General features: G+C 40.2%; 1 protein-coding gene across 1 annotated transcript in view; it reads left to right on the top strand.

Moving 5' to 3' along the window:
* The window catches only part of Rxfp1 (relaxin family peptide receptor 1), an 83,293-nt gene extending 67,622 nt beyond the window's left edge, over positions 1-15,671 (top strand). Inside the window, exons 12-18 of the mRNA XM_048364912.1 lie at positions 3,383-3,454; positions 4,867-4,938; positions 6,022-6,093; positions 9,186-9,415; positions 10,467-10,877; positions 11,947-12,165; positions 14,779-15,671. Coding sequence (XP_048220869.1) covers positions 3,383-3,454; positions 4,867-4,938; positions 6,022-6,093; positions 9,186-9,415; positions 10,467-10,877; positions 11,947-12,165; positions 14,779-15,080 — 1,378 coding nt within the window. The 3' untranslated portion in view covers positions 15,081-15,671. The remainder of the gene's footprint in view (positions 1-3,382; positions 3,455-4,866; positions 4,939-6,021; positions 6,094-9,185; positions 9,416-10,466; positions 10,878-11,946; positions 12,166-14,778) is intronic.
* The last annotated feature ends 2,020 nt before the right edge of the window (positions 15,672-17,691 follow it).

Genomic DNA, 17,691 nt, shown 5'->3' with positions numbered 1-17,691 from the left:
AGTACAGACCAGGAAACAAAACATTTCCAGACCAAGGCTGGGAATGTGGCTTAGTGGTAGAGTGCTTGCCTGGCATGCATGAAGCCCTGGGTCCAATTCCTCAGCACCACATAAGCAGAAAAAGCAGGAAGTGGCGCTGTGGCTCAAGTGGTAGAGTGCTAGCCTTGAGCAAAAGGAAGCTAAGGAGAGTGCTCAGGCCCTGAGTTCAAGCCCCAGGACTGGCAAAAAAAAAAAAATCCAGACCATAGCCAGTACTGATCCAGGCCCAGAGGGAAAGGAAAGCACAATAAAGGAGGCAGGGAGGGCACCCCGAGCCAGTGAGTCTTGCCTAAAGCCTGCCTATTCCCACATTACACACGTGCCTGAAAAAAAGATTCAAACTTTAAAAAAAACAAACCATAAAATGTCCTATTGTCCAGGAAGGGATGTTGTTCAGTGAGTGGGTCTGCATCTGAACTCTCACTTTGGAAGATGGGTGCACTACACTCCACCCCCTAGACTATTCACACCCATAGTCTGGACAACAGTCAGGATTTACTTGTCACAACAGATTTGAGTGGTTCCCATAACCATAAACCTGTGCTTGCTTTTATTTGTGCTGTTTATGTTCGGAGATGGGAGCTAGCTATATAGCCCAACCTGGCCTTGAATTCATAATCTTTCTGCCTCAATCTTCCAAGTGGTAAGAGTATAGACAAGTGCCACCACATGTGTCTATTTGTGCTTTTAAATTCAATTACCCAGAGGCGGATGTGAGGGCGATCTGGCTGCAACATCTGTCACCCCATTGATGGCCAGGGTTGATTCAGCTGATCTGGCTGGCTAGGCGGGTGTCCCCTTCCTCCCTCACCCCTCCATGTGCGTCCCTTCTGAAACTGAGCGCTCCGTCGAAGAGTATGACCATCCCTCATAGAGGAGGACTGGTCTTCTGTCAAGGATATACGAGTAGCTGCGCTCCCCTGCTAGAACCCCCAAACATGTTCTCAATTACCCAGAGGCTGCAGTAGAACTCAGTGGTAGGGTGCTACCCTAGCATACAGACCCTGGATACAGTCCCCAAAGCTATAAAACAATACAGCAATAATAAGTTAACTACTTGAGTTGATAAGGAATATTGTGAATGTTTCCATTCAAAAATGGACCTTGAGTCCAATTAAGTTTTGTCAACTGTCCTAAATTGGAGTTAAGCGCCTTTCACATGTCACTTCGAACTAGGTCAAAGCTGTCTCATTATATGAATCCTGCTGTAAGGAAATTGTTGAACATGGTTCTAACCTAATCAATATGTTACTTGGCTTCCTAGTCAAGAAACCAGAATCCTGCCATCCTTTTCTCTAAATATGAAGCAGATAGACACTGCCTGTGAATAGTCTTCTAATTGGAGGTGTACAAAAATAGCTAGTCCTAGAGTGAGCAAAGCACTGGATGGAGTTCTTGTGTTCACAGAGCTGCCTTTCGAAAGGGTGACACATGTACACAATGAGAACATGATATTGTACATGTTGCGTGTGTGTCATGTGACCTGGCTGAAGTGTACAGGAGGGGGGTGCATGGGAGAACAGAAAGGAGAGCTACGCTCCTGGTCACCAGAGGCTTCCCAGAGGAGCAGCATCAGTACTATCTTTGAAGGATGAACAAGAGGTCAGGAGAGAAGCAGAGGGCGGGCGTGACCAGCAAGAGGAAGCCCCATGCAGAAGCACAGATGACAGCAGCTGGTGCCTTCAAGTCCTGAGGAAAGCTACCAGGACTGGACAGCAGTGGAAAACGAGATCACAAATACTACCTATGACATATTTGCATATATAAAGTGCTTTATGTCTGGTTAAGCAGTTTTGATTCTGTCATCTAGGCAACAGTGAATCATTGAAGGATTTTATGAAAGGGGTGCAGTTTTACAAAGACCCCTTTGATTGTCGTAGTACAAAGTTCAACACCCCCTATCAGAGGAAACTCACCAATAACATGTACATAATGCTACACAGTAAAAGGTATTCCTAGCAAAGACAAGGGTAATGTTTGTCAGATTCTACTGGCCACTTACTTTTAGTGTTAAAACGTAATAAAACTCATCCTGGACTTCACCATCAAATCTCTAACTTTTGCAAGAGTAACAAGTACATCCATTCTTCTATCTCAGTAGTGACTAGCAGGGCTTGGCAAAGAGTAAGGTAAATAAACTCCTTCTTGCATTTCTCGATCACCTTGATGGTTCAAGTTTATTAAAAGTTTTGCTTATTTACAAGAATATGAAGGCTTTCTTATGAGATTTGTCACTGTCAAAGCTACCACGAGAGCTGCTATCATCAGAAGCTGTCTTGCAACAGAGCACATGTCTTGTTAGGCAGACTCTCCCATGAAGGTAGCACAGAAAGCCTGTGCATCTCAGCTAAGAAAGAAATTGGTACTTGAGCTCATACACTTCCATTTGATCATCATGAGAAACCCAAGCAAGAGACAAGAGCTCCCAACAATTGTTTTTTTATTTTTTTATTGTAATTGTAAAGGTGATATACAGAGGGGTTACAGCTACATAAGTCAGGTAATGAGTACATTTTTTGAACAATATCACCCCTTCTCTCACTCTCTCCCAGCTTTTCCCTCCTGCCTAAGAAGAAAAGTCTGTGATGCCCTTATCTCCACTTCGAGCTTCTGCTGGAGGTAGAAGTATGGCTCAAGTGGTAGAACACCACCAGCCTAGTGTAATGAAAACCAAGGGAGAGCTCAAGGCCCAAAGTTTAAGCCCCAGTACCAGCACAAAATAAAAGGAGAGGAAGAGACAAAGAGGAAGAAGGAAGGGGAAGGAAGAAATACACATATTAATCTAAAAATATATCTAATAAAACCAGATTAATGTCATAAAGTACTTAATCTTTGATTTAATAATTTTACTTTACCATTTGATTTAATTAGTTTAATTCTTTTTTAAATTTAATTTTATTGTCAATGGGATGTACAAAGAGGTTACAGTTACATACATAAGGTAGTGAGTACATTTCTTGTCAAACTTTTTACCTCCTCCTTCATTTTTTTCCACCTTCCCACTTCCCCAAGCCCCCTCCCCCAAGTTGTACAGTTAATATCCAAAATATTGTCTTGTGAGTATCACTGTTGCATTAGTTGTTCTTTTACCCTTTGTCTCACCATTTTGATGTTCCTCTTCCCTTCCACAATTCAGATAAATGTATATACGATACCCAGGATACCAAAGATTTTAATTAGTTTAATTCTTAATTGTTACATAATTTATTTTTTTAAGAAAAACATATTTTTTAGCAGTTGGTTACAGTTCACCAGTGACAGTACTGAAGAGTTGTATGATGGCTTTATAGGGAACTGAAAAGTCTTTAGAAAATATATGACATGTTTGCACTTATTTCTCTAGGGATTTAGGAAGTAATAAGATTGAAAGTCTTCCACCGCATCTATTTAAGGATCTGAAGGAGCTGTCGCAATTGTAAGACTTACGTTACTTTCCCCACTTCATTTCTTTTATTATGATTTTTTTTTTGCCAGTCCTGGGGCTTGAACTCAGGGCCTAAGCACTGTCCCTAGCTTCTTTTTGCTCAAGGCTAGCACTCTGCCACTTGAGCCACAGCGCCACTTCCAGCTTTTTCTGTATATGTGGTGCTGAGGAATTGAACCCAGGGCTTCATGTATGCAAGGCAAGCGCTCTACCACTAGGCCATATTCCCAGCCCCTTATTATGATTTTAATTGGGGCAAAATTCACTTAACATAAAGTTCCCTATCTATCCATCAGTATATGGCTGAAAGCCATTAACTCCATCAACACCTCCAGACTGTTGCTGCTGCAAAACTGACACAGCACCACTCAACACTACCGCCCTTTCCCTGAGTCCCCCTTCCCCAACCCCCAACAGCAGATTCCACTTTGTATCCCCAGGAAGTGGACGAGTCTGAGTATATCCTACAACTGCAATCATACACTGTCATTTGGTTACCGGTTTATTTACCTTCGCATCATGTCTTCAAGGACATTATGTTGTAGTATGTGTCAAAATAATATAGTATGCAATACACACACACACACACACACACACACACACACACATAACAAATTGTGTTTATCCATTCATCAATTAACTAGCTGTCTCCAGGCCACAATCTCTCTAGCTCTATCTCCAAGTAGCTCTGACTACATATATGTATAGCACTATAGCAAACATCTTTGAGACAAGGGCTGCTGACTTACACTAAGGCTGGCCTCGAATCATGATCTTCTCATCTCCACCTTCTGAGTAGCTGGTGTTCCAGGCATGTACCACCATGCCCGGTCCTCCTTTGCCTACTTTTTGATATATTGTTTATTTTCTTGCTACTGATGTTTTTGAGCCTTATTTTGCATATTAACCCAAGTTCAGATATGTTTTACAAGAAGCCAAGGCCCTAGTTTGTGATTCCTAGCATGAAAAAGAAAAGCAAGAAGACAGAAGAGAAAAAGAAAACAAAAAAAGAAATACTTATTTTCAAATGCTTCCTCACATTCTTTATGTTCTCTTCATACTTATTTTCAAATGCTTCCTCCCATTCTTTATGCTCTCTTCACTCTGCTGTTTAACCTTGGCTCCGCAGAAGTGTTACCATTCTTTCCATTTAATGTAATCCCAGTTGTCTAATTTTGCTTTTACTACCTATATTTTGGGGAGTCATATCCAAGAAGTACCATTGCCCAAACAATGGAATTTTCCTTCTGTGTTTTCTTCTAGTGATTGTACCGTTCCATTTTCAATTGTACTACCTTCTTCTTTTTGTATGTATCAAAGAAACCTAAAGTCATTAAGTATGTTCTCTTTGCTCAAGCAATTATTAGAAATAACCTATTGCTGATTTTGTTTAAAAACTACAGGAACATTTCCTATAATCCAATCCAGAGAATTCAAGCAAACCAATTTGATTATCTTGTGAAACTAAAGTCTCTGTAAGTATGTACACACAAGGTCATTTCATGATTGAATTATTATTTCAATACTAATAACAGGTGTTTTAGTGTCTTTCAAATTACAAGCTTTATTTCTAGGATAGAAACCTCCTCACAAACACAGATGACTGCTTTACAGACGGTAAACAACCTGATGGCTAAAACATTAATCTTACAAGTAAATAAACTAAAATTAAGTAATGAATCATTTATATTCTTCAATAAATTTCTGGGCGAGCACACTAAATTGTTGGATTAGAGTCCCTGAGGGTTCTATGCACCTGTGCTCTATGAGTTCTAGTCATTGAAGAATCTATAGTAAGCAGCATCACTCTAAGATGAATTGTCTTTGAATGTGTAAATCATGCTTTGTAACACACACACACACATGCACGCACGCACGCACGCACTACAAAAACTCTGCTGGCACTTAGGCAATCTCCTAAAAAGATAATCTTCACTTTCTTCATTTTGTCTCTTTGGAGTGTTTGCTCAGGGCACTTATTAAAAGAAAAATCCTACTTAAACATTATTTTAAAAAATGCCAGGTGCCAGTGGCTCACAGCTGTAATCCTAGCTACTCAGGAGGCTGAGATCTGAGGATTACCACTCAAAACCAGCCTAGGCAGGAAACTGTGAAACTCTTACTCTAACTACCAAAAAAAAAAAAAAAAGCCTGCAATGGATCTGTGGCTCAAGTGGTATAGTACAAGCCTTGAGCAAAAGAAGCTCAGGAAACAGAACCTAGACTCTGAGTTCAAGTCCCAAGACTGGCATGAAAAAAAATGCATGCTTGTTCCCTTTTCCACTGAGATTTTCTGGGCCGTTACTCTTAGCATGCACAGCCACTGTGCCATGATCTGAGAGGATGCAAAAAAAACAATCAAATAGGAAAAATATATCTACAAAGAGAATAATCAAAACTAGGATTTAGGGAAGTGGTAGAGTGGCTAAGTAGGAATGTTTTACTGAGAATGAGTGTTAGCTAAAATCGTTTTATTACATTATCCTTCACCAAGACTCATTTTATTATGCTACATGTAACCAGTGTCCTTTAACTGATTCTCAATTTGTTATTTTCAGCAGCCTAGAAGGAATTGAAATTTCAAATATCCAACAAAGGATGTTCAGGCCTCTTCGGAATCTCTCACACATGTAAGTAGGCATTGTTACTGATCTTCACCTTGAACCTTTTATGTTCCCACTTGTATTTTGGTAACATATTTAAATCTGATGCAACGAATCTATTCATATAGTGTACTAATTTGCCTGCTGTTTGCTGAATATTTGTGTCCCTGCCCCCAAATTTGTGTGCTGAAAAACCCCAAAGTGAGGGTACTGAAACTGTAAGTTTACACCTGGATCTGATTTATAATCCCTCTGATTTATGGAAGAAAAGCATAAACAAAGCTCCTACTAAACAGGAAAGGTCCAAGGGAGGACACTGCCTAGGGTGCTTTGTGTAGGGGTTAAGAAAGGTGTCTCAAGGAGAGAGCTACTTGACTCTCAAGGTCATTGGACAACCTGTAGGTCATGTGTGTCCCAGCCCCCATCAGAGGCTCCATAGAGCCCGCATGAGCTCCCATGCATTCTTTGTGCCCACTCCAATGCACACCTCAGGGGTCCAATCAACCCACTGTTGACGTGTAAACCTTCTCGAGGCAATAGGCTGTGATGCGTTGTCTAAAGTCCAGCATGTGCAACTGCACAAGACCATGCGGATGCGATGGCTAGATGTCAGCATACAGGACTGCTCGAATCTACGGTGATGTGATATCAAGAGCCCTGCCCACAAGATTGCTGAAGTGATGGTGAAGGATGGAGAACTTCCATGAGAGAGGGCCTTTGACCTGCTCACACATGTCTCTACGCAATAACTAGTTCAAAACTCTGTTTGATTTTAAGTTTTCCAATGTCTGGTAGAATTTTGTGGGAAATTTTTTAATCCCAGGGAATTTTTTATACTAATTAAGATATTTTTCCTGATTCCAGGGCTTGAAGTTGAGCCTCATTCTCGCTAGGCTTGCATGGCTGCTATACTACCACTCGAGCCACACCTTTAGTCCAGCATTTTGCTAGTTAATTGGAGAGTGTTGGGGACTTCCCTGCCCAGGCTGGCTTTGAACCTTGATCTCAGATCTCAGCTTCCTGAGTAGCTAGTATTACAGGCATCAACACGCCACAAGATCACACGTGCACACACACACACACACACACACATTCACACTCACACAGCCAGAACACAGAGCCTCTAAGGAAAATTGATCTAGTTTAACTCAGTTTCTACACTTGTTAGAAAACACCCTAGCCACATGCGTCTACTGAAGACACATTTCCTGTGCAGGTGCCTTGTGGCATTCATTTGAGAATTGATATCCAATGCCTAGAAGACGCTCCATAAACAGAAATATCTGGTTATCCAGGTGATATCTTTACCAAGGAAGGCCTGTTGGCGAAATAATTCACTCAACTATGGTTCATTGACACTCTTATGTCTTCCAAAATCTTGAGTAAATCAGGCAGACTACAAAGTAATTACAGATAACATACAATCTATAACTGAAAAGCCCCCAAAGCCAAAGGGGGATTTTCTTGACTTTGCCCTGAGAGTCAGAAAAACAGGTCCATTGCAAAAACTAGGATGACGCAACAGTACATTTATTTACACAGTAAACTCTGAAAGTCCACACACACACACACACAAACGCTCTTTGGACAAATTCAATCGTTAGGTGACAAGCTAACTGTTTGTTTAAGCCTTAAGACACAGAGGACTCTTGTATATTTAATTTACCTGTTGACTGCTCTTGAAACTAAGTTTTTAGACCCTAGGCCTAAAATCCAGGAATTCCAAGTTAGGTCTGGCCACTCACACTCGTATGCCAAACAAAGAGTCACAGTGAAGGGCAGAGAAAGATGTGTTATGTGGGAAAATGGCACTTCAATATACCTTCCAAAGTATAGACAATGGCTTCTGGTTAGACAGGAAGAATTTGGAGCAGGGGATGAGAAATGTATGTGTAGTTAAGACAGTTCCAAGTTGAAGGTATGACCTAGTTCCCCCTTAGCTCAGGCTTTGTCCTTCCAGGAGTTCTGAGGAGTTACACCTTTATTACTGGAACAGAACAGGAACAAGGTAGTCTACTGAATTTTGGCTTTTTGCTTTTAGATATTAAAAGCCACTACTTGGGGGCTGTAGAGTTCTTGCCTAGCATGCATGGAGCCCTGAGTTCAATTACTCAAGACTACATACACAGAAAAAGCTGGAAGTGGCTCTATGGCTCAAGTGTTAGAGTGGTAGCCTTGAGCAAAAGAAGCCAGGGACAGTGCTCAAGCCCTGAGTTCAAGCCCCAGGACTGGCAGAAAAAAAAGTCATTGCTTGTTTGAGAGACAGTTTGCCTTCCACACAAGATAATTACCGTTGAATCTTCTCTTTCCTTCTGCAAATAAATGATTGCAAAGGAACTGCAGCAGAAAATAGCTCAGATCAAAAGGCACAGATATATAAAGTTGAGGAGTTTTAATTTATTCACAGGACTCAGCAAAAGCATCTTTGTGGTTATGTGTGTGAGCTAATCCTAGGGCTTGAACTGAAGGCCTGGACGCTCTCTCTGAACTTTATGCTGAAAACTAGTGCTCTACCACTTGAGCCACAGCTTCACTTCCTGATCTTTTTGGTGGTTAATTGGAGATAAGAGTCTCATGAACTTTCCAGCATAGATTGGCTTTGAACCTCAATCTTCAGATCTCAGTCTCCTGAGGCATAAGATTAGAGCCACTGGGCTGGGAATATGGCCTAGTGGCAAGAGCGCTTGCCTCCTACACATGAAGCTCTCAGTTCGATTCCCCAGCACCACATCATATATGGAAAACGGCCAGAAGGGGCGCTGTGGCTCAGGTGGCAGAGTGCTAGCCTTGAGCAGGAAGAAGCCAGGGACGGTGCTCAGGCCCTGAGTCCAAGGCCCAGGACTGGCCAAAAAAAAAAAAAGATTAGAGCCACTGATACCTAGCAAAAGCATCTTTTAAGTAGCCTCTTACATAATCACCACACATCTTTTACTGTGAAGTCAAATGAATGAGAATTAAGTTTAAGTTTAAAATTTCTGAATTCCTTATGCTTTGCATTCATCTAAATCTTATATGAAGACTTTTTCTTCCTATTGAAGAAAACATTGAAAAATATCTATGTACGGAGATTGTGAATTCTATTCAAACGTTAATCTTTCGTTTTTCTCTTCATACTCCAGATATTTTAAGAAATTTCAGTACTGTGGCTATGCCCCACATGTTCGCAGCTGTAAACCAAATACAGATGGAATTTCATCTCTTGAGAATCTTTTGGCAAGCATTATTCAGAGAGTGTTTGTCTGGGTTGTATCTGCGGTCACCTGCTTCGGAAATATATTTGTTATTTGTATGCGTCCTTACATCAGGTCTGAGAACAAGCTACATGCCATGTCCATCATTTCTCTCTGCTGTGAGTACTTCTGGGTTAAAGAGGAACTACAGTTTTGAAATATAGGGAAAGGGGCTGGGAATATGGCCTAGTGGCAAGAGTGCTTGCCTCCTATACAGGAAGCCCTGGGTTCAATTCCCCAGCACCACATATATAGAAAACGGCCAGAAAAGGCGTTGTGGCTCAAGTGGCAGAGTGCTAGCCTTGAGCAAAAAGAAGCCAGGGACAGTGCTCAGGCCCTGAGTCCAAGCCCAGAACTGGCAAAAAAAAGAAATATAGGGAAAGCATTGCTATGTATTCTGTGATAGAATGTGGAATTTTTAATTTGTGTGTGGTGTGTGTGTGTGTGTGTGTGTGTGTGTGTGTGTGTGTGTGTGTGTGTGTGTTCTGGTCCAGGGACTTAAAAAGTTAGGGCCTGGGAGCTATCCCTGAATTTCTTTTTGTGCTCAAGGCTGGCACTCTACCACTTGAGCCACAGCTCCCCTTCTGGCTTTTTGCTGGTTAATTGGAGAGTCTCGTGGACTTTCCTGCTCAGGCTGGCTGCAAACTGCAATCCTAAAATTTGTCTCCTGAGTAGCTAGGATTATAGGCATGAACCACTGGTTCCTACCTAATTGCTCTCCTTTTTGCTTACATATTTTTTTCACATTTTCTGCAACAAAATAGAACTCCTTGAGTGATAAGAAATTTTAAGTTTTTAAAATAAGAAATGTGATGACCTTCCATTGATGAACAAAGCTCTCATTAAAATCATGTGCTATGGCAAGCCAGAAGCTCACACTATAATCCTAGCTAATTAGAAGGCTGAGATCTGAAGATCATGGTTCAAAGCCAGCATGGGCAGAAAAACCTATGAAATTCTTATCTAAAATTATCCACCAAAAATCTAAAAATGGAGCTGTGGCTCAAGTGATAGAGCACAATCCTTGAGCAAAAAAAAGCTCAGGGTCAATGCCCAGGCTCTGAGTTCAAGCCCCAGTACTGTCGCACACGTAGACACACACAAATGCCTAATGAAAATCCCCTTATGCCTGTTTATTCCACTAAATGCAGAAACTCTCTGACACTGTAGGTGCTGACTGCCTCATGGGAGTATATCTGTTTGTGATCGGAGCCTTCGACGTCAAGTTCCGGGGAGAGTACAATAAGCACGCCCAGCGGTGGATGGAGAGCAGTCCTTGTCAGCTCATGGGCTCATTGGCCATTCTGTCCACAGAAGTATCAGTTCTACTCTTAACATTTCTGACATTGGAAAAGTACATCTGCATTGTGTATCCTTTTAGATGTTTAAGACCTCGAAAATGCAGAACAATTACAGTTCTGATTCTCATTTGGATTATTGGCTTTATAGTGGCTTTCATTCCCCTGAGCAACAAGGGATTCTTCAAGAACTACTATGGCAGCAATGGAGTGTGCTTCCCTCTTCATTCCGAAGATACAGAGAGCATGGGAGCCCAGACTTATTCTGTGGCAATTTTTCTCGGTAAGAAATTATCATGCAAACCCTAGAACAGAATCACGCGCAACATGAAATTCATTGTACCTTCTATGCCTACAAATTTTGAGTTTGTACTGGGATCTGAGTTCAGGGGCTTTCCACATGAGCCGTGCCTCCAGAAGGGCTTTTTGCTGATAATTTTGGAGATAGACTCCAGCAGACTTTTCTGCAGAAGATTGGCCTCAAACCAAGACCTCCAGGTATCAGCCTCCTGTGAGGCTAGAATAACAGGAATGTCACTGCTTATTTTGCATCTTCTACACAGTTTTTCTTAGCATGAGGATAAATTTTATCAAAATTCTCAACAATTGGGAATTCTTTTCTAAAAATCACTGCTTTAATGCCTGCAATGAAAGATGCTTCCAGAAAAATTCACTGCTTTCTTGCACCCAATAAAAGATGTTAAATGTGTTTCACGTGTTCACCTAAATAATAGCAAACAACATATACTGTGGCTCCTTATTTTTAAAACAAACCACATGGTATTAACATAATGGTATTACTATCTTTTAAAGCTCACATGTAAGCCACACACATATTTTGCTAAAGAGCATATACACAACTATATAACTATTTAACCCAGTAATGGGAAAATATCCTCAAAATGCAGCACAGCACAAGGTAATTCAATTACTTTTTTAAATCATTAATAATAGAATGCTTAACAGGCTCAAGGTACTTGCTGAATGACCACAAACTTCCTTTTAATATGCCATTTAAAAATTATCTCATCATTGTTCATGACTTCAAAAATATATCCACACAAAAGAATCCATAACTTTTATTTAGACAGGGTTCACTCTGTAACCCAAGCTGGCCTCCAACTTACTATGTAGTTTAGACCAGCCTCTAACTTGAGATTCTCTTACCTTAGCCTTTTATGTGCTAGGATTACAAGAATGAGCTATCATGCCCAGCCTAATAAATCTTTCTGAGAAGCCAAAACAACATGTTATGGCCTTTGTATCTTTTATGATAACTTAGTTATGTTTCTTTAATCTGCTTGTTTTGCATGAATATTCCTATGTCATTCACATTCCTGTATTCCAAACAGGTATTAACTTGGCAGCCTTTCTCATCATCGTCTTTTCCTACGGAAGCATGTTTTACAGTGTTCACCAAAGCACCATAACAGCCACTGAAATACGGAATCAAGTTAAAAAAGAGATGACCCTTGCCAAGCGGTTTTTCTTTATCGTATTCACGGATGCGCTATGCTGGATACCCATTTTTATACTGAAATTTCTTTCACTGCTTCAGGTAGAAATACCAGGTACACTTTTTCTCTTGGCAAAGAAGTAATAAATCTGTTGTGGAGTGTTCTATGAAAGACCGTTAACACTAACAGTCAGAACTGTATGTACTCTAAGCTGCCCTGAGTCCATGTTTACTGAAAGGCCACTGTCTATTTCTCTCCATATACTCCTAAGGACCAGGGGCGTGGTTCAAGTGGTAAAGTACCCACCTAGCAACTGTGAGGCCTTGAGTTCAAATCTTATACTGTCAAAAAAAAATCACAAATGCCTAGTAACAAAATTATTATCAGAACAAAGGAACAATGATTAAAGTACATGACAGTGTAGAAATTGTATGCTTAAGCTGACCAGAAAAGAAAATATGCCAAAACAATTTTCAAGTACTTAACTCACCTTTTTTCCTAACGTGAGAAAATTTTCTTCATGAAATGCATATCGAGAGCACACGACTTCAAAATGTAAGATAGGATTTGAACATAGCATACATTACATCCCCGCCGACACTATTATTGTAACACACACACCTTGTTGGCAAAAATGTGGAAAAACAAGAACTCGTTTACACTGCTGGCAGGAAACTGAGATGGTGTGGGTGCCGCGAAAACAGTGCGGCGTCGACTCCGCCAAAACAAGCACAGGATCCGCACAACCCAATAGTTCTGCCACTTCTGGATAAATATTCAGGAGAACCGAAAGCAGGGACTCAAACAAATATTCACCAAGTCATCCAATACTGATAGCCAAATGCTCCACACAGCCTGTAATCCGAGCTACTCAAGAGGCTGAGATCTGAGGATCATAGTTTGAAGCCAGCCCTGACAGGGAAGTCCATGACTTTTATCTCCAACAAAACACCCAAAAGGCAGGAGTCAAGCTGTGGCTTAAGTGGTGGAGCACTAGCCTTGAGGGGAAAACATCCTCAGGGACAGTACCCATGTCCCGAGTTCGTCTGGGCCCTCTTACATGAGGTCCCTAGAGTGGACAAATTCTCCACCCCACCCACCCACCCCCAGTCCTGGGCCTTGGACTCAGGGCCTGAGCACTGTCCCTGGCTCCTCTTTACTCAAGGCTAGCACTTGAGCCACAGCACCACTTCTGGCCGTTTTCTATGTACGTGGTGCTGGGGAATGGAACCCAGGGCTTCATGAATAATGAGTCAAGCACTCTTGCCACTAGGCCATATTCCCAGCCTGGAGTGGACAAATTCATAGAGTACATAAAGTAGTTATTGCCAGGGGCTGGAGAAGGGGAAAATGTGAGTGGTTGTTTACTAGGTTGTTTACTAGTGGTTGTTTACTATGTACTAGACTCAGCTTAGGAGGTTGAGAAAGGTCTAGAGATGGATAATGCTCTTGGATGCATAACAATGTGAATGTACTTAATGCCAATAAAAGTTAGACAGTTGTGGCAGTAATACAAGCACTTGGGAGACTGAGGTAAGAGGATCATGAGCTCAAAACCAACCTGGACTATACAGTGAGTGTGAACCTCTCTCTATAAGCTACAACACCACAACAACAAAGTTTAAAGTAGCAAACTTTGTTACATATATCCAGTCAATAGTAATTTACAATGCATAGTATGTGTATATCATATATAAATAATATGTAATACATTATATATTATCTAAAATGCAAAAATATTTTTATAAATTCACATTTAAAATTTTTATGTACACATAATTTTAATTTTCTTTGATCCCAATGATAGGTAAAAGCATCTCCCAGATTATGAATGACAAAAAGGAACAAAAGTCTTAATTAAATAATCACAAAAATCTGAGTATTTGTTAGCTGTGTATATATATAAAGGAGGTTTTTTTTCCATATATGTTTAACCAAAGGTTTTTAAACATATTCTCAGGCTGGGAATGTGGCTTAGTGGTAGAGTGCTTGCCTGGCACGCATGAAGCCCTGGGTTTCATTCCTCAGCACCACATAAACAGAAAAATCTGGAAGTGACGCTGTGGCTCAAGTGGTAGAGTGCTAGCCTAAAGCAAAAAGAAGCCAGGGACAGTGCCCAGACCCTCAGTTCAAGCCCCAGGACTAGCAAGAGAGAGTCTTTAAGTGGTTGTTCAAAGAGACTTCAATTCAAAAAATCACTTTATAAGTACAATGCATCTTGATCAATGTCACTCCTTCTATCATTGTCCCCACCAAAGGTGTTTTTTTATTTAAATAAATACATGGTCAAAAGCCTAAAAAGTCAAACCTAGCTTTGAAATCAAATAGAAAGCAGAAATATACTTAAGGCAAGTCTACAGCTCCTAAGTCATATTACATAGTATTTAAAACATTTGAAAAAATATGACTTAAATACTAAACACTATAGTTTTTCCTAAAATTAAATAATAACACGAGGTCATTACTTTGCAGACAATGTTTCTACCTGATGGCATACGGTAGTTGATACTGCACTTGGCAAAGCCCTGTTTCTTTAGGGATCAGAACTCCCTCACACACTAGCACTTCGGAAAGATGTCCAGGAGCAGTGTAGACTTGATGTTTAATTATGTGACAGGAAGCTTGAGACTCAAAAGTGGGTTGGAGTGAAAGATACAAGAATGGGGATCACACAGGAAAGGAATTTCTACACCTATGTAGATCTTTTATTTCATTTTTCTCCTCTAGGTACCATTACTTCTTGGATGGTAATTTTTGTCCTACCGATCAACAGTGCCTTGAACCCAATTCTCTATACTCTGACCACAAGACCATTCAAAGAAATGATACATCAGATTTGGTACAACTATAGGCAACGAAGGTCCATTGACAGCAAAGGAAGCCAGAAACCGCGAGCTCCGGCGTTCATCCGGGTAGAAATGTGGCCCCCAAAGAAGATGCCATCTGACTTAGGAAAGCCGGCTGCTTTCACAGACCCCTGTGAAATGTCACTCATTTCCCAATCCACCAGACTCCATTCCCAGTCCTGATTGGCTCTGAAACTCTGAAACCGATTTCTTCACAGAGAGTACTATGGGGTGCTTCAGGAAGGACTTACAGTTGTGAGATAAATGCCACAAAATTAATCGTTTACAACCACTAAGACAAGTTAGATTACAGGGATCTAAGGAAAAATTAAGTGACCCATTCTCACATAGAGAGAAGTAATTGTACTGACGATGTGTATATATTAGAACCTATTTTATTTATGAAGTTAGCAAAATCTACTTCCAAGATGAATTCTTTCTTCTAACATGCATTTACTGAGTACCCCATGCATGGTAGAGTGCTAGAAGTGGCCAACACAGAACCTTTCATCTGTAAACTGTGCTTAAACAAGACTAGACAAAGACATCTACAGCTCCTGGATTGAAGTACAGCTTCTTCAGTTGTATCAGTAAACACAAGAATCAGACATCTCAAAGTTTAAAGTCTTAGAACATTCAATGTAATGGCATAAGAAAAAATGTCCAAAAATATAACTATTCTGTTTTAAGAATGCTTATCTGTCTTCAAGTCTCCACACAATGAGAGCCAATATGACATATTTATCATCATAAACACAGATGCTTAGCTATAAATACAAAAATATCCTGTCTCAATTCCTACCCATGTTTCTTTTTGTTTTGCCTTAAATAAGCAGTAGTATATGGGATTGAAATGAAAGAGTACAAGTACTGCAAAGTGTGAGCCAGAAAGGCATTTAGGTCAATGGAATGGCATCAAGGATTCAGAAATAAACACTTATTTCCAGTCCACTGATACTTAGTTTTTGTTTGGTTGGAGGTTTTTGGTGGTGTGGGGTTTGAACTCAGTTCCTGCGCCTTATGCTAGGTAGGCATTCTGCTACACACACACACACACACACACACACACACACACACACACACACACGCCTGCCAGTACTAGCCGTCCCTTAGATTTTTGCCCAAGACTAACACTCTACTACTTAAGATACAGTTGCACTTCTGGCTTTTTGGTGGTTAGTCTTCCAGACTTTCCTGCCTAGGCTGGTTATGAACTGCTATCCTAAGATCACAGACTCCTGAATAGCTAGAACTAGTCATGAACCACCAGTATCTGACTTTGCTTTAGGTATTTTTCAAATACGATGTCCCTTTTGTCCAGGTCCTACACTTCCTGCTCTTTATGCTTCCCACATAGCTGGGATGATAGGGGCAAGCTGCCATGCTTAGCTTTTTTGGCTTGAGATGGGATCTCTTACACTTTTTGCTTGTGCTGCTTGTTTTTTGATCTAGGAACTCGCAGTACAGCCCAGGGTAGCCTGGAAGTTACAATTCTCCCACCTCAGTGCTGAGATTACAGGTGTGCACCACCGTCTCAAGACAAACAATTGATTTTTAACAAGAGTACCATGTCAATCGAATGAAAAAAAGAAACTTCTTCAGCAAAAGTTGCTGAGAAAACTGGACACTAACATGCAAAAGAATAAAGTTGAGACAAAACTTTACATCAAATACAAAAATTAACCCAAAATGAATTGCCAACTTAAGTATAATATCTACAACAATAAAGATTAATGGGCCAGAATGGAGATTTGGCTATGAGTTCTTAGGTATGACACTAAATGTACAATCATCAAAAATAAAATATTAGACCATCTAAATTAAACACATTTGTACACTAAAGAAGATTGCGTCAAGAACCAATCAGGATAAGAGAAAATACTGCAAATTATATATCTGAAAAGGGTTTAATATTTAAATTTTATGAAGAACAAGAAAAAATAGAGGATTGAAATAAACAGATGATACATACATGGTCAAAAAAATCACATGAAAAGATAACCAAACAGATTAAAATCACAATGAGAAAAACATTTCACATCTACATGGAGGGCAGATTGTTATCAATCAGGAAATAAATGCTGGAAACCATAGAAATGAAAGCCTTTGTTCATTGCTAGTGGAATTGTAAAAGGTTATGATCATTGTGGAAAAGCTGGCAGCATCTCAAAATATCAAAATTATTATAGAGCTAGCAATTACATTCCCAGGTACAAATCCAAAAGAATTAAAAACAAGACTCAAACAGATTTTTCTGCAAATATTTTTGGTAGCATTACTCATCCAGGTGAAGAATGGAAAAACAAAATCTGTAATATATACAGATATGGACTATTATCAGCCAGTGTAAGATATGATGGTCTCGTATATGCTACAACAGGAAACCTGTAATAGAAGTCAAACCTACAAGATATGTATGTTATGCATACATGAGAAATCTAAAATCAGCAAAGTAAGAGACAGATTGAAAATAACTAGAGGGAAGGGTACAAGGGCCAAAGAGGGTATCTTCCCTGGCCTACCAAAATGTTTTGAACTGTTGGTGGGGCTGGATAAAAACACTGTGATTATACTAAAAGTCACTGAATTGTATATTTTAGGCATGTTGTTTGGCATGTGAATTACATCTCAGTAAAACAGCTTAAAAGAGCTAAAAGGTAATGACTCCAAAACTTAAAGAAGAAAAGATCTGCCTATATGTTTCGCTCCAAGAAGAAAATCATTATATCATCAACACCACCTTGCTGGGCTCCAGTGGCTTACACTTGTAAACCTAGGTACTCAGGCGGTTGAG

Source organism: Perognathus longimembris, chromosome 16, assembly GCF_023159225.1.
Source record: "Perognathus longimembris pacificus isolate PPM17 chromosome 16, ASM2315922v1, whole genome shotgun sequence".
Taxonomy (NCBI): domain Eukaryota; kingdom Metazoa; phylum Chordata; class Mammalia; order Rodentia; family Heteromyidae; genus Perognathus; species Perognathus longimembris.
This window is presented reverse-complemented; position numbering and strand designations above follow the sequence as displayed.